The sequence below is a fragment of the Tursiops truncatus genome, chromosome 13, assembly GCF_011762595.2.
Source record: "Tursiops truncatus isolate mTurTru1 chromosome 13, mTurTru1.mat.Y, whole genome shotgun sequence".
NCBI classification, from domain to species: Eukaryota; Metazoa; Chordata; class Mammalia; order Artiodactyla; family Delphinidae; genus Tursiops; species Tursiops truncatus.
In genome coordinates this window covers 7,246,050-7,269,818 of record NC_047046.1, presented here as the reverse complement: position 1 = coordinate 7,269,818, position 23,769 = coordinate 7,246,050, and the positions used below count along the sequence as shown (strand labels likewise).

The 23,769-nt window shown below is 42.3% G+C and overlaps 1 protein-coding gene across 9 annotated transcripts in view; it reads right to left on the bottom strand.

Annotated features, from left to right (window-relative positions):
- The window catches only part of CLIP1 (CAP-Gly domain containing linker protein 1), a 124,802-nt gene that overhangs the window by 76,847 nt on the left and 24,186 nt on the right, over positions 1-23,769 (bottom strand). For all 9 annotated transcript variants that reach the window (XR_002179402.3, XR_002179401.3, XM_019950160.3 and 6 more), the window contains exons 2-3: positions 11,560-11,754; positions 6,968-7,539 (exon numbers count right to left, since the gene is read on the bottom strand). Coding sequence is in view for 7 of the 9 variants with exons in the window: in XM_019950160.3 (XP_019805719.1) it covers positions 6,968-7,539; positions 11,560-11,644 (657 nt within the window). In the remaining 2 variants the exon portion in view is untranslated. The remainder of the gene's footprint in view (positions 1-6,967; positions 7,540-11,559; positions 11,755-23,769) is intronic.

The window sequence follows — 23,769 nt, the reverse complement described above, 5'->3', positions numbered from 1 at the left end:
CCGAGGAGAGACGGGGCTAGCAGCATGGACAGCGGTCTGGGGGTCCAGGTGAAGAGGATGATGGCTTAATGCAAGGCAGCGCAGGACAATGGGGCCGCAGAGAGGAGGACGGATAGTAAAACCAAAGACATGAAATCCAGCGGGCAGGTGGATGAGTTTATGCATTCCCAAGCCTCAAAAGTGAAAATGGCAAAAGCACACGAATCCTACCCTCTCACAGCTGAAAGCAACGAGCAGGAAGAGGAGCCCCGCTATCAACTATGAACTAAGAAGCGGCTCTCCTGCGCCCGGCTGTGCACAGAGAGGAGGAAGCTGCCGAATCTAGCTTCTCATCAACAGTGTGATTCTCTGCGCTCCTTCCCAGACAACCCTACAAGGCTGTGCTAAGATTTAAGGCTTATGGAAATTGAAAATGGGGAAAAAAAAAGGAAAACTAAAATCAGAAAAAATGATTCAAATCTGCAGCAATCCTCACTGCAAAGGAATTAGGCTAAGACTGTGGTGCTGGAAAAGATCTCAACATTCAGCCAAGGTGTCCAGAAAGAGTTAACATAATGTGAACATCTGGAGTCTTCTCAACCTTGGGCCATACAAAATAACAGATCCTTCTACTAACAGCTACTGTATCAGCAATCAAGGGAAGGAGAGGTCACTGTGTAAAGAACAGCTTCCCTAGAGCTCAGACGCCCCACCCAAAAAGAGCCCAAGACCCCCCCAGGTAGATGATGAACAAACGCCCAATATAAGTGCAATATCACAACGAGACTTGTAGATTTGGGGGTTATAAGTCACTGGTAAGAAGACTGAGAAAAACAGAAGAAATCAAATTATTACAAAGGGCACATTGGTACACACTTTGTGGGAACATAAAATGCTAACGGCTTTTTGGACTGTACTTTGACAATATTTATTATGATTTAAAATATTTATGTATTTTTTGACTCAGAAATTTCATTTCTAGGGAGCAATCTAAATGTCTATGATTAAATTAGGTGCCCCAAACAGTGTGATATCAAACAGCAGCTTATTATTTTAAATGAAGAGTTGTATTTATTTACTAGCATAGAAATGCCCCCAATCTAGCAAAGTATACTGTAAAATGGTGTGTATATAATATGACCCCACTATATGTGTGTTTTAAATTTACATGTTATAATAAGTCTCACAAATGCTGAACAAATGAAGACACACAGAAAAGTACATACTAAATGAACTGTAGTTATTTAGACTCAAACACAAGCAAAATAACTTATAAATAAGATTTTTTTTTAAATCTCAGGAAGATGTTTTTCCCTTTCACAGTATCCAAAAGACCTACAGATTTACACTATAGGATTCTTATATAAGTTTAAGAGCCCTGCGAGCAGCTCGTAGAAAGATAAAGCTTGTCACTTTAGAAACAAAAGCGTAAAAAGTCTCCTTCTCATACTTGGTCATGAGCTAAGAATTCAGCATAGAACATACAGTACCGGACATGGAGACAACCATCCTGAAACAGAACGGCTGGAAGTCAGTCAAGTTCTCGAGAACCTGACATCACATCCCTGAAATAGTGCCTACACCCGAAAATGCAGCAAGACCATCTCCAAAACATTCCGAGTAATTGGTCATCCCAGGGATTCCCAGTCTGGAAAGAGGTGAGTCTGAGAGTCAGCTGGACCGCAGCATCAGCCCAAAGCAGCTCATGCCACAAGACAGATGAAAGCAATCTTCAACTAAGGAGATCTGTGGAATATTCGTGAGGACAAATGGGAAAACAGAGGGGCCAGAGGGAGATGGGAAGGAGGCAGATGGGTTTGTTACAAGCAGCTCCAACTGACCCAGCTCATCTACCCCACTGAGGCCCACCAGCATGGAGGGGGGCAAGGACAGGCTTCCCCAGGCCCGGACTGCCTCCCCCAAGATGGGAGTGCCCAATACAGTCATAGCTCAGGAGCTCCCACCTGGATCTTCAAGAGGTCATTGGGCTAAACCTCACACCTGATGCAGAAATCCCCTTTCCTGCTCTTCCCGCGATGAGAGCAAGAACTGGAGAGAGCTGTGTGGAGAAGGCAGCCTCCACTCCTGCCCTCTCTGCGCTCGTTCCAAGTGGAAGGCTCCACGAGGGCACTGGGGGCGGGACTGGGAATATTCTATACCGCTCCTCACGTAACAGTGACCTAACGAACTTAGTTCTATTGGAAGTTTTTTACTGAAGCATAACTGACTTACAATGTCACATTAGTTCAGGAGTGCAACGTGGGGACCTGATACTCTCATATGTTACGAAATGATCACCAGGAAAATTCTAGTAACTGTCTATCACCATACAAAGTTATTACAATATTATGACTACCTTCCCTAGGCTGTACATGACATCCCTGTGATTTACTTATTTTATGACTGGAGGCTTGTACCTCTTAATCCCCTTCACCTAATTCGCCCACTCTCCCCCATCCCCCTCTGGCAGAACCAGTTTGTTCACTGTATCCATGAATGAGTCTGTTTCTGTTTCATTATGTGTATTGGTTTGTTTCATTTTTTTTAGATTCCACATATACAAGGAAAATCATATGATATCAGTCTTTCCTCTGACTTATTTCACTTAGCATAATACCCTCTAGGTCCATCCATGTTGTTGCCACTGGCAAGATTTCATTCTTTTTTATGGCTGAGTAATATTCCATTGTATATATATATATACCACACCTTTATCCACTCATCCACTGATGTACATTTAGGTTGCCAACAGAAGTTTTCTTTAATTAGGGGAATTCCAATCAAATATTTCAGATTTCTAAATCTAATTCCCTTTATACATGAATTTTGAAGTAAAAATGTTTTACATTCCTAAATCAAAGATTTCTATTAAACAAGGCAGCACATTAAAGTAGAAAAAACAGGGCTTCCCTGGTGGCACAGTGGTTGAGAGTCTGCCTGCTGATGCAGGGGACACGGATTCGTGCCCCGGTCTGGGAGGATCCCACATGCCGCGGAGCGGCCGGGCCCGTCCACCATGACCGCTGAGCCTGCGCGTCCGGAGCCTGTGCTTTGCAATGGGAGGGGCCACAACAGTGAGGGGCCCGCGTTCCGCAAAAAAAAAAAAAAAAAAAAAAAAAGTAGAAAAAACATATTAACTGGGAACAAGAGGCCATAATGATACATATACACGTACATCACATATGGCCTGAGGCAAGCTGCATTTCTTCTCTGGGCTTCAGTATTCTAAGCAAAAAGAGGCATTTGTTGATCTCAAAAGAGCCTTTCCAGATCTGAAATACTGGGATTCTAAGGTACTCCTTTAATTTCTCCTAGAAATACTAACCAAAACAGTAAATAATTTTACTGCCTCTAAAAACACTCTCATTAGACTTAAGACTCTTAGAGATTCAAATTCTGTTCCAAGTATGCTAGGTTTGAACATGTAATTAAAATTTTCCTACAAATACACCATTCAAGCCTCTACAAACCACCCTGCACCAGCAGATTCTCCTTCCTTACTATAAAAATGGAGGAAATCTCCGTCCGTCTCAATCGAAGGCAAAGCAATCCCCGTGTGTGCTCAGGGTGCCACCTCTTCCTAGGAACCTCATCCCAACACTGATTCCCCCCACCACCACTGTATCTGCACCCTGTTCCTCTAGTCCAGATCAGTTTAGTCAGGATGTAAACACCCCGGACTCTGCCATCTTTAGAAAACATCTTCCCTAGATCCAATACTCCTCCAGCATCAGCCTGACAACTCTACTCTCCTTCAACATCCGACTTCTTCAAAGAACGGTCACCCCAAATCCACTTTCAACCACCTCTCATCTATTCTTTACGAAGCAGCTGGAGCAATCTTTCCGAACTACAAATCTAATCACATCACTCATCACTCTTGTTGCTCTTAAGGTCAAAATCAAAATCCTTAACACGGCCTAAACTTACAGGCCCTATGTCACCAGTCCCCACAGACACCACCTAGTGAATGAGTCTCATCTCCTACCCCTAGGGGCTCCTCCGCCTGTGCGGAATGACACTGGCCACTTCCCCAAACGTGCCAACTCCCTCCCATGTGGGGAGTTTGCCAATTGCTCTGCTAGAATGTTCCCTCTTGCCACTACCATTCCTCTGCCTGGCCAATTCCTACTCTCCTTCAGGTCCACTTTAATCCTTACATCCTCATGGAAGCCTTCTGTTGTAAGCTAAACCATCCGGACCTTATCATTTTGTCTGTTTTATCAGCCAAGCAGCACAATACTTGACTAGAAATTTAATCAACTGTTTCTTACTCTGGTGGAACAGGAGAGCTACTTGTTTTGAAAGCGTGCCATACGCTACCCCATTTCATTTATAGCTAAGCACTTAGAATGGAATTGCATACAACCTGCAGTCTAACCTACAAAGCTGTCCTGTGCTAAGGTAACAGGATTCTGATTTAACCAAAGCTTACTAGATAAATAGGTACCATAAGTCTTAAATATTTTTAGGTCCTTTGACCTAGTAATTCCACCACTATAAATTTATCCTAGGAAAGTAAGAGAGATACACACAAAAAATTTTAAATGGCATTCATGGCAGCAATATCTATACAGTAAAAAGTGGAGGAGAGGGGAGGGGAAGTAAACATCAGTAAAAATGCAAAGAAGAGTAAGCATCAGAAAACCTTCACTGTTGGGCTTCCCTGGTGGCGCAGTGGTTGAGAGTCCGCCTGCCAATGCAGGGGACACGGGTTCGTGCCCCGGTCTGGGAAGATCCCACATGCCGTGGAGCGGCTGGGCCCGTGAGCCATGGCCACTGAGCCTGCGCGTCCAGAGCCCATGCTCCGCAATGGGAGAGGCCACGACAGTGAGAGGCCCGCGTACCGCAAAAAAAAAAAAACCTTCACTGCAACAGTGGTTAGGATACATGCTCTCACTGCCGAGGGCCCGGGTTCAATCCTTGGTGGTGGAACTAAAATCCCAAAAGCCGATCAGTGTGGTTAAAAAATAAAATAAAAATAAAATAAAATTGGTATAGCAAGTGAGTATGAGCTAAACAAACAAGTTACAGATTGAGCCGCAGAGCACTGACATACTGAAATAATGCTCCGAGTTCTGAAGCATCAACTGCTAAAACTCATGACTATTATAACCAGAAGAAGGAACCTACTGACCTTGAAACTAAGAGATCCAGAAGGACCCCGTTGAAGGTAACAGGTATTAAAGGGTTCCCACAGGTGCATGGGGCCTTCTAGATTCATGATGCTACAGGACTGGGAGACAGAAGTCCCAAGTTCTAAATCTAAAACCTATAGTGAATGTACTATATGACTACAGGGAGTCACTGCCTTTTTTGGGGCTTAAGTTTTCTTGTCTGTAGGACAAAAAAAAATCACAAAAACTTCCAATTTCAAAATTATACTATCAATCATCAGCTCTCCATGACAGGTTCTGGAGTAAAAATACCTAAATTTTAATTGCAGATGCACCACTCTTCAGGTTGTATGACCTTGGGCAAGTGATTGTACTTCTTAGGACCTCAGTTTCCTCACCAATTCTATGGGGGCTACTCCATATACTGCTGACACATTCAACGAGATGCACGGGACATTCTAAAGGCTAACAGCCATTCTTTTTTTCCCATTATATTACTGTAAGCCTCCAAGACTGATGGAATTTTTACGGATACAAAGGAAACTAAAGAGCACAGGGTCAAAGACTTCAGACAAACGTCATACCTTGAACTGAACTGACTAAAGTGTTGAAAAAGTCAGAAAATAGCTTTAAATTTTCATCAATGAGAAAAACAGCTACCATTTCTTGGGAATTCTCTGGCAGTCCAGTGGTTAGGACTCGGTGCTTTCACTACCGAGGGCCTAGGTTCAATCCCTGGTCAGGGAACTAAGATTCCACAAGCCACATGGTGTGGCCAATAAATAAACAAATAAGGTTCTGCTGTTTAAAAAAAAAAAAAAAGTTACCATGTCTTGAGTGTTAACTGGATACCAGGCACTGCTAAGAATGTCATATGCATCAGCTAATTTAATCCTCACAACAATGCTAGATGTTAGCACTATTATTCAACCTCATTTTCATAGATGAGAAAACTAAGAAGTTAAATAACTTGCTACGGTCACAAAGGCAGAGCTGGACTCAGCTTGTGTTTTTAGCACTGCTACACTGCCTCTCGTTTAACACAAACAAAAAAAAAATAAATCAGTCACTGTGTCATTCGGGGGTTCTAGAATGTACAGCATGTAGACCTTATACATTGTTTCCTGCTTATTAGCAAAAAAAAAAGAAACTACAGTACATTTCTTTTTTCTTAATATTTATTTATTTATTTATTTGGCTGCATCGGGTCTTAGCTGCCGCACACTCTTCTCTCTAGTTGTGGCGCGCAGGTTCCAGAGCGCACGGACTTGGTTGCCCCTCGGCACGTGGGACCTCAGTTCCCGGACCAGGGATCAAACCCGCATCTCCTGCATTGGAAGGTGGATTCTTAACCACTGGACCACCAGGGAAGTCCCTCCTTTCTTTTCCTAGACCTAAACCTGATCATTTAAAAGGCAGAGAAATTCTGAAATAACATCCTGTGATCTCTGAGTTTTCCAAGACACTCAAAGAAACAGGATCTCATATTTACCCACACACTATCCTTAAAGCAAAAATTAAAAACCAGAAAGAAAAAAAAAACCTTTGTTAAAAACGTCTAAGTCCACCTCTCAGCTTGTTTTGTCAAGTAAAGTTACCTTAATATTTACAAGCTAAAAACTCAATATTCTTTTGACTAAACGAAGATAAAACTAGAGTCGATCCCTGCAAACCTACGCTTATACTACGCACAAACTGCGTAGCCAGTTTCTAATCTGTTGTATATTTACACATAAAAGGAACCAGAAAAGCTGATTACTTACTCTATAAATGAATGGTCATCCCTACAGAACAGATTCTGAGCCCGCATGTGTGTAGTTCAACCCGTCACTCAGGTCAACGTAACGACCTTGGAAGGTTCATGGACTCACCAATACTCGGTCTCCAATTTTGAGCTCTCTTTCTCCTTTCTTGACTGAGCCGGCCTCCGAAAGGTTGGAAATAGATTCACTGGTGGTCTTTGTAAGGTTGCTGATCTGAGACGTAGCTGAAGGTTCCTTTGCGGTTGGCTGGGGCGATTTATGGGGAATATTTGAGGGGGTGGCTGGGGAAGAGGACACCATGCTGGCTGTCGAAGCGGACAGAGGCGAAGTCGTTCTGGAAGCATGAGTTGTCTGCAGGCCGTCGGCTTCATCTTCTGCCTGCACCTTCCTTGTCAACTTTGAAGGTCGGGTGAATATGCCCTTTAAAGGCTCACACTGGAAATACCGAATTCCTGCCACTGAACCATCATTCTTGCCTATGGGTTCATCTAAAACAATCCCGGCCCATTGGCCTGGTGCAAACTGGGTTTCTCCCAGGAACTGGATAAATCCAGGCTTATTCCCATTCACCCAAACTCGCTCCCCAACTCGAAAATCATCCACAAACTCCTCTTGTGTCTCAGCAGACGGAGTGCTTGATGCTTTTTCACTGGATATTGTTTTTTCTATTGGAGCTGCAACTGAAAACAGAAGAAAGGATCAGAAAAGATTCAATTTCATATTTAAGCAGACAACCCCTAAGTTAAAAGGAAAATAAACTAGAGAAAGGGCCAAAAGCAACAGAAGTAGCCACAACTCTTCAAGAGGTACTCTGTTTATCTTTTTTCTTTTTCTTTTTTTCTTTTTTTTAGCAAGGCGGCAAAAAGTACTTGACCCATCACTACCATTTTCTTTTTTTTTTTAAATTAACTTATTTATTTATTTATTTTGGCCGCGTTGGGTCTTCATTGCTGCACGCGGGCTTTCTCTAGTTGCGGCAAGCAGGGGCTACTCTTCATTGCAGTGCGCAGGCTTCTCATTGCGGTGGCTTCTGTTGTTGCAGAGTATGAACTCTAGGCACGCCGGCTTCAGTAGTTGTGGTGCACGGGCTTAGTTGCTCCGTGGCATATGGGATCTTCCTGGACCAGGGCTCGAACCCGTGTCCCCTGCATTGACAGGCAGATCCTTAACCACTGTAGCACCAGGGAAGTCCCGCATCACTACCATTTTCAACGCTGTCAAAACTCAATGAGCTCAAGCGGGAAGAGATATGGGAATATATGTGTATATATAACTGATTCATTTTGTTGTGAAGCTGAAACTAACATACCATTGTAAAGCAATTATACTCCAATAAAGATGTTAAAAAAAAAAAAATATTTCTTCCCAAATATTCATCTGGCATTCTGCCCTCCTTTTGTTTGATGAAGAGAGTAACTAGGTGATACTTATAACTGATGCATTTACTATTAAATATTTTATTTATACAAAAAAAAAAAAAAAAACTCAATGAGCTGATAAGACTTAGTCCTTATCTGCAATTAAGATTGGAAGAAGTCAAAACTGGGGAAAAAAGGAGTCCTTTTCCCAGAATTCATAATATAGGTCCGATTTCATTCTTCACCCTGTATCCTGCACATGATGAGCAAATGCCCATTCAGACCCACTGAGACGGGCTCTACTCCCCCATTTGAGTGGTCAGTTAAAGCTGACAGGACTAGGCCCATTTAACCATACACATTCGCAATTAACTTGATGCAGGAGGGGATTCAGTGCCGCAGTCCCTACCATCATTATTCCAAGACTATTCCTTTGCTAGCAGAAATGGAAATCACAGCAGGGAAGAAAAGAGAGCATATGGCCTGACTCCCTGTAAAGGCAAGACGACTTGGCAAACTCTACCCTACGGTAAAGACAGAGTTAAATTCTGCCAGGAATGTGATATTTACACTGGAAATACACTCACGCATTCACCCAGCAAGCGTTTATTAAATATTTAGCGTGAACTGGCAAAGAGAGCCTGAATTCTTAATGTCTGCCATTTACTGGGCATATCGTGATCTCAGGATGTTCCATGACCTCTCTTAGTTTAGGTTTTTCATCTGTAAAAGGGGAAAGTAGTAATATCTATCTTGAGGGATTTTTTTCTTTGAATGAGGATTAAATGAAATAATGTATTTATCCAAGTTACACATCTTTCTTGAGTTCCTACCACTCCGGAACTAGTCCCAGGCATCGTTCTTCACCAGGGACAAAGCAAGACAGCACAGTCCATGCCTTCATAGAGCTCAGAGTCTAGCGATGGAAAAGCAGACAGTCAAGGCACACACCAGGTAACTTCAGGTGGTCTCAGTGCTGTGAAGGAGACAGTGCCTCTGGGCAGAGCAGTCAGGGAAGGCCTCCTGGACGAGGTGATATCTAGTCTGAGGCCTGACTGACAGGAGTGAATCACACAGACTGGGGAGCAGAGTGGCTCAGTGGAGCGAGAGTGCGTGCTGAACATCTCTTTACCCTACATAGAAAGGGGGACTGTGGAGTTTCCATTTGTGGAGGGTTTTTTTGCTTGTTTGTTTGTTTGTTTAGAAGACAGTGGATGCTCTCAGATAGAACAGATAATAATCTGCCAAAGACAGGGGCCAGTTTTTTTTTTTTAGCATCAGTTCTGGCTTTGCACATCAACAGTTACTCTTCCCAGAGTGCTGCAAGCATGAATTTCTGAAAAACAATGTTCATAACAGTGTCTTGAATTCCTTGGCAATCACTTCCTCTTAAGCGTGTAAGTTTTAGTATTAATAAGCTGCTTTAATCTTAATTTACAAAATCCTAACGTGTGCCGAGTAATCTGGAGAAACCAAGTTGAATTACTCATGATCCCTGGACTCAAGGACTTCAAGTGCTAAAAGGTACGCACGAAAAATACTAAAAGTGAAAAAGACAATTCTAACAGGGGTAAATATAACAGTGGAAGGCCTTATAGAAGGCTTGGCATTTGGAGGGGTCTTAAAAGAGGAAGGATTTTGAGGAGAAGGGGATGCCAATTTTGACTGACTTCCCCAAGGCTAAATAAACCCATTTCTTCACAGTCCTTTGCTTTATCAGTAAAGCTTTCCTCTAAGATGTTGTTACCAAGTCTAAGCTCGTACTACTCACCACACAACAGGCAGGTAACCAAGAGATGAACTGTTGGGGCAAAGAATAACGACTTTATTCGGAAAGCCAGCAGACCGACAAGATGACGGGCTCGGGCCCCAAAGAACCATCTTGCCTGAGTTAGAATTCGGGCTCCTTTTATACTAAAAGGGGAGGGGGGGTAAAGTCAAACACTTCCTGGTTCCCATCAGCCTCCGGAGGGCATGGGTTAATTTCTTCCTCCCTGCAGTCATTCACAGGTGGGCCTGGTCAGGATGTTTCCCGTGAGCTGAACACAAAGGTATTTTAGCTTAATGCTCATTACCTGGGAAGCAGGGTTCCAAGAGATGGGCCATTATGTATAATTTAAACTTATAGGCAACATCCCTTTAGTGAGTAACTTGTAATAGAATACAAAAGGTTCTTCCCTATTACAATGTTTTATGGCCTCTCTGAAAAGGTTTTATCCTGATACATAAAATGTAAATAACTCAGGATCTCCAATGAGTCAACACATATTTACTGAGCTCCTGTTTCGTGCCAGGCAATTTTCTAGGTGTGTGGATGGAATACAGCAGTGAAAAAAAAAGGGAAAAAAAGCAAACACAAAGATCCCTTCCCTCAGGGAAGACCTATGAATGTCTTTATGGAAGAACTTGAAGAAACAATGTTGTACTTAATAGATTATGGTGGGCACCTGTCTGGAAAGGCTGAAAACAGAAGATCTAATAGTATACAAATCACATAAAAAGATGGTAAAAGCAAGCATCAGATGCTTCTCTCCTGCCTCTCTTACTAAAGACCTTAGGTGATCGTTACGGGATGGAAATGGAAATGCTGAAGGAGGAGATGGAGAACAGATGAGGAACAGGTTGTTAACGATAATAAAAGACACAAGTTCATCTATAAAATGGGGAAGGTTTTCCCTCATGAGCCAGACTTGAGCTACTGTACTACCTGCTCCCTTGATGATGATGGCCAATTTCAGGTCAGTGACTGTCATCATATCTTTTAAGCCAGATTAGTCTTTGTTTTCTCTATATATCCCTAAACCCCAAGAGAAAGGTCCTGATGAGTTCAGGAAGACACATGGGCAGAAAAACTGAAGAAACACTTTAACACTGTAAGGATCAAACACTGAAATTAACTTGACAACTATTTCAGAACCTTACACTGAATCAATGAAATAGACTCTTCACTGATTAAGACTACTAAATATAAAATTCTATGTCTTTTTTTAGTTTTGTTTTTTTTTTTTTTTTTTGCAGTATGCGGGCCTCTCACTGCTGCGGCCTCTCCCATTGCGGAGCACAGGCTCCGGACGCGCAGGCCCAGCAGCCACGGCCCACGGGCCCAGCCGCTCCACGGCACGTGGGATCCTCCCGGACCGGGACACGAACCCGCGTCCCCTGCATCGGCAGGCAGACTCTCAACCACTGCGCCACCAGGGAAGCCCTCTATGTCTTTTAATTGAAACTTTTTCAAGTATTTTCAACAATATGAAGTTTTATGATTGTCTTTTTAAATTTTTCAAATAGAAGTCTTCACATATGATGAAAAACTTGCTGTTAATGAGAAACATAAAGCATTACCAGAAGCAGGTGTCTTCAAGGCTGTGCTTCCAGGCTTAAGGATCTTCGTAGGGGCCTTAAGCCCGCTTGGTTTTAGCATACTCATTGTCCTTAGTATATCAGAGCTGTTTTTCCTTTGCCTGTTGCCACTATCTTTCCCCAGTCATTGATAGAACTGTGGGTGTTTCTATAGTGGAGTCAGTCTCTGGGTTAAATCTGCAAAGAGAAAAATATGAAAAGAGTTTAGAATCTATAGGAGAAACAAAGTAGAAAGAGTTAACGAAAGTAGCTTTCACAGCCTAAACTTTTCCTTATGATAACCATCTCCACAATGAACCTAGGAACCTAGAAAACTCCAAATATCAAAAATATGATGATGCTGCTGAAACAGATTTAAAAGCAATTTACTATCCTAAAGACAAGTAGCTAAGGCTGGCAATATATTCACTTTTCTTTATAGTATCTAATAATACCAGATCAGTACAGTGCCTAAAAACCACACAATCCATAGAAGAGGGTTCAGAAAAATGTGCACCAAACTAAATGGGGGAAAGAGAAGGGAGTTTTCACTTCATTGACTTCTATGTTGCTTAAGTTTTATGACCACAAGGCCGTATTAACTGTATATACTGTTTAATCCACAGAATTATACAATAACTCAGTATAAAGCCAAGTATATGTTAAACAAGAGAAAGGTTCAAATTCAAACTCTGTAAGAAAAAGCCGTATCTGGAAAGTACTAAAAGGAAGTTATCTTTGTTTTATCTACAGAAACACAATGAACTTCTGATTTACTCAAGACCAAGTATGAATCTACAACTTCTGGCTCAGGCAAAACAGTACCTTGCCATTTGCTCTTTAAGAGAGGAGGAAGACCTTGGGATTTTGGAATACAGAAAAATATTTCTAGACGTAATACCCAATAAAACAAAATTCAAAGAGAAAAATGCTATTTACTGACTCTCAAACGGCTGCATTTTGCATTTTTTTCTGGTAGTCGAGCTTGGATGATGACGCACAGACCTCACTCTCTGGCTCTCTTACAAGCAATGCCAAGCATCAGTAAACAATCTGGCCAGGGCTAACAGAGGAGCTGCTATGGTCCCTGTAGTGAGGTGAATGGTGGCCTCCCCAAAAGATATGTCCATCTGGAACCTATGCATGTGACCTTATTTGAAAGAAGAGTCTTTGCAGACGTTCATTCAGTTACGTATCTTGACATGAGCTAGCTCGTCCTGGATCACCTGCCTGGGCCCTAAATCTGATGACAAGTGTCCTAATTAGAAGAGGAGATCACAGAGGAGACAGCCAGGTGAAGACCCAGGCAGAGATTGCAGCCATGTGACTACAAGCCAAGGATGGCCAGCAGCCACCAGAAGCTAAGACAGAGCCTCCAGAAGGAACCAACCCTGGTGATACTTTGATCTCGGACTTATGGCCTCCAGATCTGTTAAGAGAACAAATCTGTTGTCTTAAGCCACCTGGTTTGTGGTGGTCACTTGTTATGGCGGCCCCAGGAAACTAATATAGCCATCTAAGTTTTTCTATTCAAAGATAATCAGACTGGGACTTCCCTGGCGGTCCAGTGGTTAAGACTTTGCCTTCCAATAGCGGGGTACAGGTTCGATCCCTGGTCGGGGAGCTAAGATTCCCACATGCCTCGAGGCCAAAAAACCAAAACATAAAAACAGAAGCAATACTGTAACAAACTCAATAAAGATTTTACAAATGGTCCATATCAAAATATCTTCAAACAAACAAACAAACAAAAAAACCCAAAGATAATCAGACTGAACGGATATCAAACCAAGACAGTAGCCCCATTAGCCTCACTCTGAAGACTCCCCATGTTCTCAGGAGGGTCCAAAACGGCACAAAGTGTTTTTTACAAAGTCAAAGGTAAGCCGTGTGGCTTGGGGGAAGACTGGGATTAACAGAGAGAGCACTGCTGTGTGCCTGAAGACAGGGGTTGCCGATCCTGGGTATTAATACAAAATTCCTGGGCTCCTGTCACCACCATCACCCTCACTGCCAGGATGGTGGCAGTGTGCTGGGAGTCTGTGTGCCAGGCCGGGTGGTTCTAACTCAGAGTCGGATTTGAAACCACATGCCTTACTGCCAGACCCTCACCATACACAGTGTGTAAGCCGCAAGCAGAGCTACCTGCTCCTGCTACTGCCTTAGACAGGCGGAGGGTTTCGCTGAGTCTCCTCTAGGCTATTTACTCGCGCAAAAATATCTGAGGAGGCTGGGGACAAGCTAAGTGCAGAGATTACCATGGGGTCTTGTGTGTTGGCTACTCTTCACCCTGGTCCAATATCATAAAGTGACAAGGGTCAGGTAGTTAAGGACAGAACAAAGGAGGCACGATCGTCCTGGAAAAGCTACTATAGCGGTGAGAAGAGAGGATGAAGTACTCCTTAAAATATTTCACTCGGGCTAAACAGTGAATTCTTGGGCTCAGGTCAAGCACTCCTCCCTAAAGAGAAATTCTGAAAACTGCCACTAGCGACTAGGCCAGCCTCAGCCAGTTTCAAACCTTGCAGCTCAACATGCTAAGCTCACAAAACACTGGCCAACCTAAAGCCTCGGTCTGAAAAACAGAGGCATGTGTGGTTATCAGGAACCCAAGAACGGTCATAAACCCAAAGTCTTATGTCTTCTGTTGTCTCATCTTCATGCCTCTAGCTCTTGGTCCATCTGAGCTACTTGAATCCCAAAGCAGGGGACTGTGACCAAGATTTAATGAAGGAGAAAAATCTAGTCTGTCTCAATAAGAGAATTAGGAGCAATTTTAAAAAACACTGTGTTTTTTGTGTCTTGGACCTATTTCTGGGCCTTCTAGTTTTCCACACTATTTTAATAATTATGGCTCTAATCACTGTTAATATTTCATAGTACAAGTTCTCTCTCATTCTTTTAAATTTTGTAAAATATACAGAAAAGTACATAAAACAGATATGTACATAAAACAGATATGCAGTTTAATGGGTGAAGGAAACAGCTATGTAATCACAAACCAGATGCAGAAAAGCCACTGCCAGCACTCCAAAATCTCCCTGTGTGTCCCCTCCAGCCTCGCCTTTGTCTCCCAGAGGTAACTACTATTCTGACTTTATGGCAATACTCCCCTTTTAGAAAATAGTTTTACCGGTTATCTGTGCAACAATATGATTAGTTTGTTCTGCCTACTTTTGACGTATAAAAATGGAATCACACTGTACGTTGTGTCTGGTATCTTTCACTCAACGTTGCTTATACAATTTGCGTGTTGGTGTGATTTATTCATTTTCATTACTGTATGATGTGCCATTTCCTCAGTACCACTTTATTTTACTGCGACGGATACTTCTATAGTGATTTCAGCTTTTGGCTATTGTAAGCAATGCTGCAACGAGCATCTTTGTGCACATAAACACGTTTCTGTAGGGCATTTACCTAGGAGTTTAATTGCTGGATTATGAGGTAGGCACATCTTTAACATCTAATATCCCTCTCCTTTTCCCCTGCTGTGTATGAGTTCCAGTTCACCAACACTTGATATTGCCAGACTTTAACTTTGGCCAGTGTGATGCTGAGACATTCATTGTGGTTTTATTTTGCATTTCTCTAATTAGGAACAAATTTGAGCATGTGCCTGCGTTCATTGGTCACTGCAATTCTTCTTTTGAAAAGTGCCCATTCAAAACTTGTCTCTGTTGTGTTCATGTCAGCTGTCTTTTACTCATTGATTTGTATATATTCTTGGTACTAATCATTATTGAGTTACATCTGTTGTAAATATCCTCTCCTTCTCTGATTATTTTTCTTTCTCCTCATGGTTTTTTGATGAATAAAAATTCTTCATTTAAAAAATAAATAAAACTAAAACCCAACAATGTTGGTTTTTAAATCTTCCAATTTAAGTTTCTTCTTCATGCATTATTAATGAATGCCAAGTCAGGCTTGCTTTAAAAAATCAATTCACTGGAGCTTCCCTGGTGGCGCAGTGGTTGAGAGTCCGCCTGCCGATGCAGGGGACACGGGTTCGTGCCCCGGTGCGGGAGGATCCCACATGCCGCAGAGCGGCTAGGCCCGTGAGCCATGGCCGCTGAGCCTGTGCGTCCGGAGCCTGTGCTCCGCAACGGGAGAGGCCACAGCAGTAAGAGGCCCGCGTACTGCAAAAAAAAAAAAAAAAAAACCCTGCCTTATTTGTGTCTCAAAATAGCTGTGAAGGTAGGTGAACAAATATGTTTATGCCCATTCACAGACAAAGAGAATTAAGGTCTGAGAAGGTAAGTGACTTTCCCAAGGTCAATCAAATTAGTGCTGGCGCTTTTGGGACCTGGTACTTTGCTGAACAGATTCACTCTCTGAAGGAAATCTTCCCACAAGATGGTCATCCATTCATTCAACAAATATTTCCTGAGAAACTACTATGTAAAAGGTACTCTTCCATTTTCTCACTGGCCGGTGGGGTAAGCAGGAAAGGAGAAACCGCTGGGAGGCTCAGAGAGAGTGCTGAACACACAAAAATATTTGTCTTTGAGCAGAGAAACAGGAGCTTACTAGGGAAATGTAGAAGGAACGCCAAGCAGCCCAAAGTACACGTGAGGCTCGTGGTCATGAATTTAAAGTGAAACCAGTCTCCCGTTATTTTTTCTCTAATAACAAGCTTCTGCTCAGGCACAGATATGAGGAAGGTAGATAGCTAAGTTCAACTACAACCAAAATTCTGCCAGTTAAATTAAAATAGAAGGGAAAAGCAAGGGAGGTGATGGTGATTTTAAAGGAGTGTTTTATAGGAGTGATTAAAACGGCACTGGGAATCTGAGATGAGTAAAAAGGGAAGTGAAGGCAGTGTGGGGTCAGAGTGAAAAATTGGATCAGAGGTCTGAGAGAGGATGAAGGATTGTCACAATGAAGACACTGGATACTCAAATGTGCATACAAATCTGGGGATCTATTTTTTTTCTTTTAATGTATTTATTTTATTTATTTTTGGCTGCGTTGGGTCTTCACTGCTGCGCGAGGGCTTTCTCTAGTTGTGGCGAGCGGGAGCTACTCTTCGTTGCAGTGCTCGGGCTTCTCACTGCGGTGGCGTCTCTTGTTGCGGAGCACAGGCTCCAGGTGTGCAGGCTCAGTAGTTGTGGCGCACGGGCTTAGCTGCTCTGCAGCACGTGGGATCTTCCCGGACCAGGGCTCAAACCCATGTCCCCTGCGTTGGCAGGCGGATTCTGAATCACTGCACCACCAGGGAATTCCTGGGGATCTTGTTAAACTGCAGATTCTGACTTGGTAACTCTGGGACGGGGCCTCAGATTCTGCTTTCCATCACTCCCAGGGGATATTAATCCTGCCATTTTGAGGACACCCCCTCCCCTTTGAGTAGCAAGGGGTCAGTGGATCAGAGGTGGTGTTTAGAGTGAGAAGCTTGAAGGCTCTGACCGTGGGGATGGAACTCAGAGGCCTGAGCGCTGAAGGGATTACTGGTAGGACTGTGGGAGTCTAAAATACAGGGACTGGAGGAGGAGATGTGGATAGCAAGAAGGAGGCAGAAGCTATAAGGAGTGAAGGGAAGAGGCGGAGGCCAGTGGATATCAGCATGGTAGAGCCTCGAAGGGGCTGCGGTTTTTGAAGGCCTGAGAAGCAGCAATTTACAGCATCAAACAACACGGTCAAGTCTGAGGTAGGCCCTTGAGAGGGCTGCAGGGGAAACAGTGTCTTCAGAGACCAGCCAAGTTTTACACAAGGCAAGGAGCGAAAGAGACTGTTCAGAGAAGAGGCTGGTGACAGAGAGAGAAGACTGATAATCACAAACATGAACTATAGAAGGCCAAGTTAAAGAGTCTGGAATTGGGCTCAATTAGCAGATGAACCCAGCAGTACAGAGATGAATAGTTAAGTATAAAATTATCTGTCTTACATTGTAGTTAAGAGGCAGTGTACTTAAAAAAAAAAAAAAAAAGTGGATTTGTGAAGAAAGCAACCTAAACATGATGAACCTAAAATTTAACCAAAAAATGATGCTATGTTTTGTAATAATCAGTTACAAAAACAACATCGAAAGTCAACATAATGGTAATGTTCAATGTCTTAAACTGGGTGGGGTGTACATGGGTATTCACTCCATTGTTCATTGTGTGCACACAGATCTCCTGGGGATCTTGTTGAACTGCAGATTCTTATATACGTATACACATATATTTCATGTTGAGTAATTTAACATAACGTGAAATACACCAGAAGGAGGAATAAAGGTGACTGTGCATTGCCAAATTAAAAAGAAGCACAGCCCAAGAAGTCTAGAGAAAGAGTTAAAAAGAAAATGTGTACTTTACTCACCCTGGGAAAAGGTTCTCTGGAAAACAAACACAGGGCGTCTATGGAGCAGACTTGGAAAAGCTGGGTGCAAATCAGCATTGAAGGACATTTGAGACAGTGCTCCAAAGTCCTCTGCTCACATGTGGGTTGGGTTTCTAAGAGCGACCAAAGGGAATTGTGCCTTTTGGCATTTCACTCATTATAAATACACAAAGTTATATTTTATAAACTTCAATCTCTGAATTTGTTAGTATGAGTCTAATCTCTGAGTATATGGATTTAAAGAAAAGAGTTTCTGAGCTTACAAGTGGAGGGTAAGATCTCTAAGACAGGAGTGACACAGAGACAGGCGGTTCTGCCAACCCCGATTTTTGTTACTTTAACGCAGCAGTTCTCTAAGTGTGAGCCCCGCATGCCTAGGGCACCCAGCGACCCGTTCAGGGAGTCAAAACTATTTTCATAATATTGCTAAGACGTGACTTGCCTTCTCCTGCAATGTTGACATTTACAGAAGCAATGGTGGGTAAAAAGTGTAGATGCCATAAGCAAGGCCGTAGAGGCACACTGTACTGTTCTTTTCTGTATTCAGTGCTTCCAGGAAAAAAAAACTACTTTCACATAAGAATGTGATAAAGCACTTGATGAAGCATAAAAATGAATAATTTTATTAAATTTCAACCTTGAATATGTGCCTTTTTAATATTCTGAGTAACAAAATGGGAAGTCCATGTGAACCACTTCTGCTGCACACCCCTGCACAATGACCGTCTCAATAAAAAGCACACGTGCAACTGAGGGGCAAGCTCAACCAGCCACTCTGTTCACGGAACACCATTTCCACCTGAAAGAATCCCTGACAAGCTGCGGTTACTCAGACTCGGTATCTCCAGCAGACATTTTCTTGAAAATGAACTATGTGAGCCTGTCACTTCAAGGAAAACAACTATTTGTTGACAATGATAAAATTTAAGCTTTCAAGAGAAAGAATTTTGGAAAACTTATCCTCTGCTGTGAGCTTGAGAGCTTCGCAATACTACAGATTTTTCTGATGAGATCAATGGTGTTAACAAACATAATTTTTAATGTGCCAATGTTTGGAAGATCTCATAACTCAGTAAATCAATATTTTCCAACCAGAAATGTATAATGTTACAAAATCCCATATGGGTTAAGGGTTCATTCAAAGCACAAATTAGACCAATGGATTTTTACGTAACAATAAAAGTTCATTCATATAGTTTGAGATGCCACCTTTAAGAAACTACAGACTGTCAAGTTTTTGGAGTAGTATTTTTTTATACATAAGTTTATTTCATTTATTTATTTTTGGTGTGTTGGGTCTTCGTTGTTGGGCACAGGCTTTTCTCTAGTTGCCGCGAGCAGGGGCTACTCTTCATTGCGGTGGCTTCTCTTGTTGCAGAGAACAGGCTCTAGGTGTGCTGGCTTCAGTAGTTGTGGCATGTGGGCCTCAGTACTTGTGGTGCACGGGCTTAGTTGCTCTGCAGCATGTGGGATCTTCCTGTTCCAGGAAGATCCCACCTGTGTCCCCTGCATTGGCAGGCGGATTCTTAACCACTGTGCCACCAGGGAAGCCCTGGAGTAGTATTAAAGAAGAAAATCCATAATTATCTGAAAATGCTCTTCCTTTCCTATAAATCTGTGAGGCCAATTTTCTTCATGTACTTCAATCAAAACAATGTATAGGGACTTCCCTGGTGGCACAGTGGTTAAGAATCGGCCTACCAATGCAAGGAAAACGGGTTCGAGCCCTGGTCCGGGAAGATCCCACATGCCGCGGAGCAACTAAACCCATGCGCCACAACTACTGAAGCCCACACAACTAGAGACCGTGCTCCACAACAAGAGAAGCCAACTCAATGAGAAGTCCGCCCACCACAACAAAGAGTAGCCCCTGCTCGCCTCAACTAGAGAAAGCCTGTGTGCAGCAACAAAGACCCAACACAGCCAAAAATAAATAAATAAATTTATTTTTTAAAAAAAGTATCACTACAGATTAAATGCAGTTCACTTCTATTAAGCTTGTATTCTGTTAAAGCCAGACATTTAGAGAGATTTGCAAAAACGTAAAACAATGCCATCTTCTCATTAAATTTTTTACTTTAGAAAATAGTTATTCTTCATTAAAGAAATATAACATGTATGGGTTTATTATTATGTCTAATGAATTAATAAATATTTTAAAATATTTTCAGTTTTACTTCCTAGTATGGTAAATATCAACAGATAAAACCTACAAATAAAAACTCTTTGGAGACCTCAATAATTTTTAAGGATATAAAGGGGTCCTAAGGAAAAAAGTTTGAGAACTGCTGCTATAGGCATTTTTGCTTTACATTTTGAGTCACAAAGGGCTTCCCAGTTTATAAGGCCTCCCATAAGCATGTGCTTCTTGTTCAGATAATTTTAGATCTGGATGCCAAGTTAGCAAGCACAGGATTTACTACTGTATTACCACTGATACAGCACTGTGCTAGGGGCTGAGTGATGTAAGGAGCCTGAACTTACACTCTACAGGAAGACCAGATGTGCGTACATAAAGCAACATGAACACAATGATGCACTGACACTGGGGTATTTGCATACGTAAGACAGACATTTCTCTAAGGCAGAGATCAGGTGGACCGGAGCTCTGAATCAGCACTTTTCAAAATGTGCAGCAGTGTCACCTGGGAACTTACTAAAAATGCAAATAATTTGGGACCCTCCCCAAACCTACTGAAACGAACTCTGGAGGGGGGCCAGCTATCTGCATTTTAAGCCCTTCTGGTAATTCTGAGGCTAATGTTCGAGAAACACTGCTGAACAACTGATAAGATCAGAGGTTCATTTTCTCAATTACATGCACAGGAATCACCCACATGATCGATTTGGCAAATACCCCTACAGAAGCCCTGGTGCTTTCACTCTATGCTTTTGTTTCAGGTTTTTCACTCAGCCTTGAATGCCCTTTCCAAGCCTAGTTATTTTCATCTGCTGAAACTTTACTCAAGGGCAAATTCAGGGATACAGCCAGCCCACAAAACCTTCTCCAATGAAAATGTGTTCGTCCTTCAATTTCCCATAGAGCTGAGTCTGTATCTCTTTCCTATCACCTAGCACACTGAGCTGGCTGTACACGGCCTATTGATTCTACAGGTTACAAATGCCCTGGGGGGAGAAACTGTATTTTAGTCTTTATATCCCTCATGATACTTTATAAACTATGCTCACTACAAAAAAATGAGAAAAATAGTCTCAATTGTTTAAATGAGTTTACAAACCAGTTGGGATATACCCAATATTTTAAAAAGTTATTCTTGGTGCTTGCTACAGGTGACAGAAAAATATATGACATAGGCATAAGCTCAAGAATTTATGATGCAGTTGGAGAGAAAAGACCCACGTATATGAAAAATAACTAAGAACACAATGGAACTTGTGTGTCAAAGGAAAGCAACAGCTGTTGGCAGTCAGGAATTTTTAAAAGGCAGAGAGAAAAAATTCAGAAAAGACCGAGGAAGGGAGAGGAAAGGTAGAAAGCATGTGAATAAGACAATGAGACGCTCAGCATGGCTAACATTAGATTCTTGTAAGAAATCAATTTAGAAAGTTAAATGAAAAGGAGACTTTAAAGAGCCTTAGAGGGTGATGGTCTAGTCGGGTGGGTTGGGGGGGTGGGGAGGGAGCGGATGTGTGTATGCATGTGGCTGAGTTGCTTCACTATGCGCACAACGTTGTAAAGCAATTATACTCCAATAAAATCAATCAATCAATAAAGAGCCTTAGAGGGAATTCCCTGGCAGTCCACTGGCTAGGACTCTGAGATTTCACTGCCGTTGCTGGGGTTCAATCCCTGGTTGGGGAATAAGATCCCACAAGCCACGACGTGCAGCCAAAAAAAAAAACAAAACAAACCTTCAAGACTCTACTGGTACAAGATAAAAGATGTCTACAGTTTCCCTTTAGGCCCTATATGTATTTCATTTGTCCATTTCAGTTATCTTAACCTAACCACCATTACCAAGCAAAGATTTAAACCGAAGGTTGGCAGCCCCTTTTCCAGTGGCATGCCGAGTCTTTATTCACTCCAACCATGGCTGTTTGTAACAGCCGGGGGCTGGCTGCTGGGGTAGGTCTTAAATTTCAGGGAAGAACCATGAGCATCAGAAGACGATGATTAAATTGCGAATACAAAGCAAGGTTCTCATCTAAAACCCTTCGGATAACACCTTAGCAAGGACAAACTTGGAGAGGCTGTAAAGATTGGATACCACTGAACACAAATGACAAATTGCAGACTTCTCTACTACTCTTCGTACTGCGGGAGGGGAGGGGGATCAGATATTCCACAGCCTACTTTGCCTCGATAACTTTTGGTATCTTAGCATAAGCTGCTCACCCCAGTTTACAAGTCAGGCTGAAAGCTAAATATTCTAGGTCTGCACTCTCCAATATGGTAGCCACTAGCCACTTTAAACTCTTTTAAAATGTAATCAAGTTAAAAATTCAGTTCCTCAGTCACACCAGCCACACTTCAAGTGCTCAAGAGCCACAATGCAACGTATAGAATAATTTCCACCATCACAGAAAGTTCTAATGGATAGCACTGTGCTAGAACCTCCAGGAACCCTCTACTGCCAAATGAACAGTGTCCTTCAAAGTGACCACCTGAGGAAATGGCAAGTTTATTTGAATAATACGGCTTTGGTCAAAATATTTTTAACTCTTCTTTTATTTTTTTTATTTTTTAATTTTTTAAAAATGTATTTTAAAAAAAAAGAAAAGAAAAAAAAATTTATTTTATTTATTTTTGGCTGCATTGGGTCTTCGTTCCTGCGGGCGGGCTTTCTCTAGTTGCGGCGAGTGGGGGTTACTCTGTTGTGGTGCACGGGCTTCTCACTGCAGTGGCTTCTCTCGTTGCGGAGCATGGGCTCTAGGCTCGCGGGCTTCAGTAGTTGTGGCTCGCGGGCTCTAGAGCGCAGGCTCAGTAGTTGTGGCGCACGGGCTTTGTTGCTCCGCGGCAACGTGGGATCTTCCCAGACCAGGGCTCGAACCCGTGTCCCCTGCATTGGCAGGCGGATTCTTAACCACTGCACCACCAAGGAAGCCCCCTTAACTCTTCTTTTAGAAATAACTTCAGAGACAGTTTATAAGTTTCACTTTATTAGTGAACCAAGGCGACAGTGACCATCTCAATACTCTTCTTTGGGCTTGGCTCTTAAAACACTACTAGCTGTTTCCAAAACTTGAATCCAAAAACCTCAAAAATATAATGATGTGCAGCTACTGAACACAGCAAAAATTCATCCAAGGCATATGGGCCAATTCCAACAGTTCGAAAAAGTATTCATGAATGGCTTATCACTATAATTAATGAACAACACCTCCCTAAATGAAAAAACTAAGTTCTGGTGTATTTTTTTCATCTATTTTTAAGGCAGTCACAGCACTTTATTATCCCACCTTCCAAACTATAATATTGCAACATATACCACACACACGAACCCCCAGAATCCTTTATTTACACCACTGACTGATGCCATAGTTCTAATATTTTTCAAGCCAAAAACCGTTTGTAAAATGTTCATCTCTAGAACTTAACAACTCATTTCTGAATAGTCAACAATAGCTACTGTTTTGCTCTGTACATTCTCAAATGGGAGACAGAGAGAGACCTACTTCCAAGAGCCAACTATGTAGCAGGGAGAAGAGCCCCAGGCCACAGGCAGCTCAGCTACACAGTCCCTTCTGCCTCCCTCCCCTCTCAGTGAAAGGGTTACATTTCCACCTAAAAACGGGAAGCTTTGTTGCCAAACATCAACACCAGAGGAACAGTTTTTTTTGTTTGTTTGTTTCTGTGTAACCTAAAGGTTTATTTTAAGAAGACAATAAAGCCAAGCCTGGAATAAGCAAAAATTGTGAACTAGA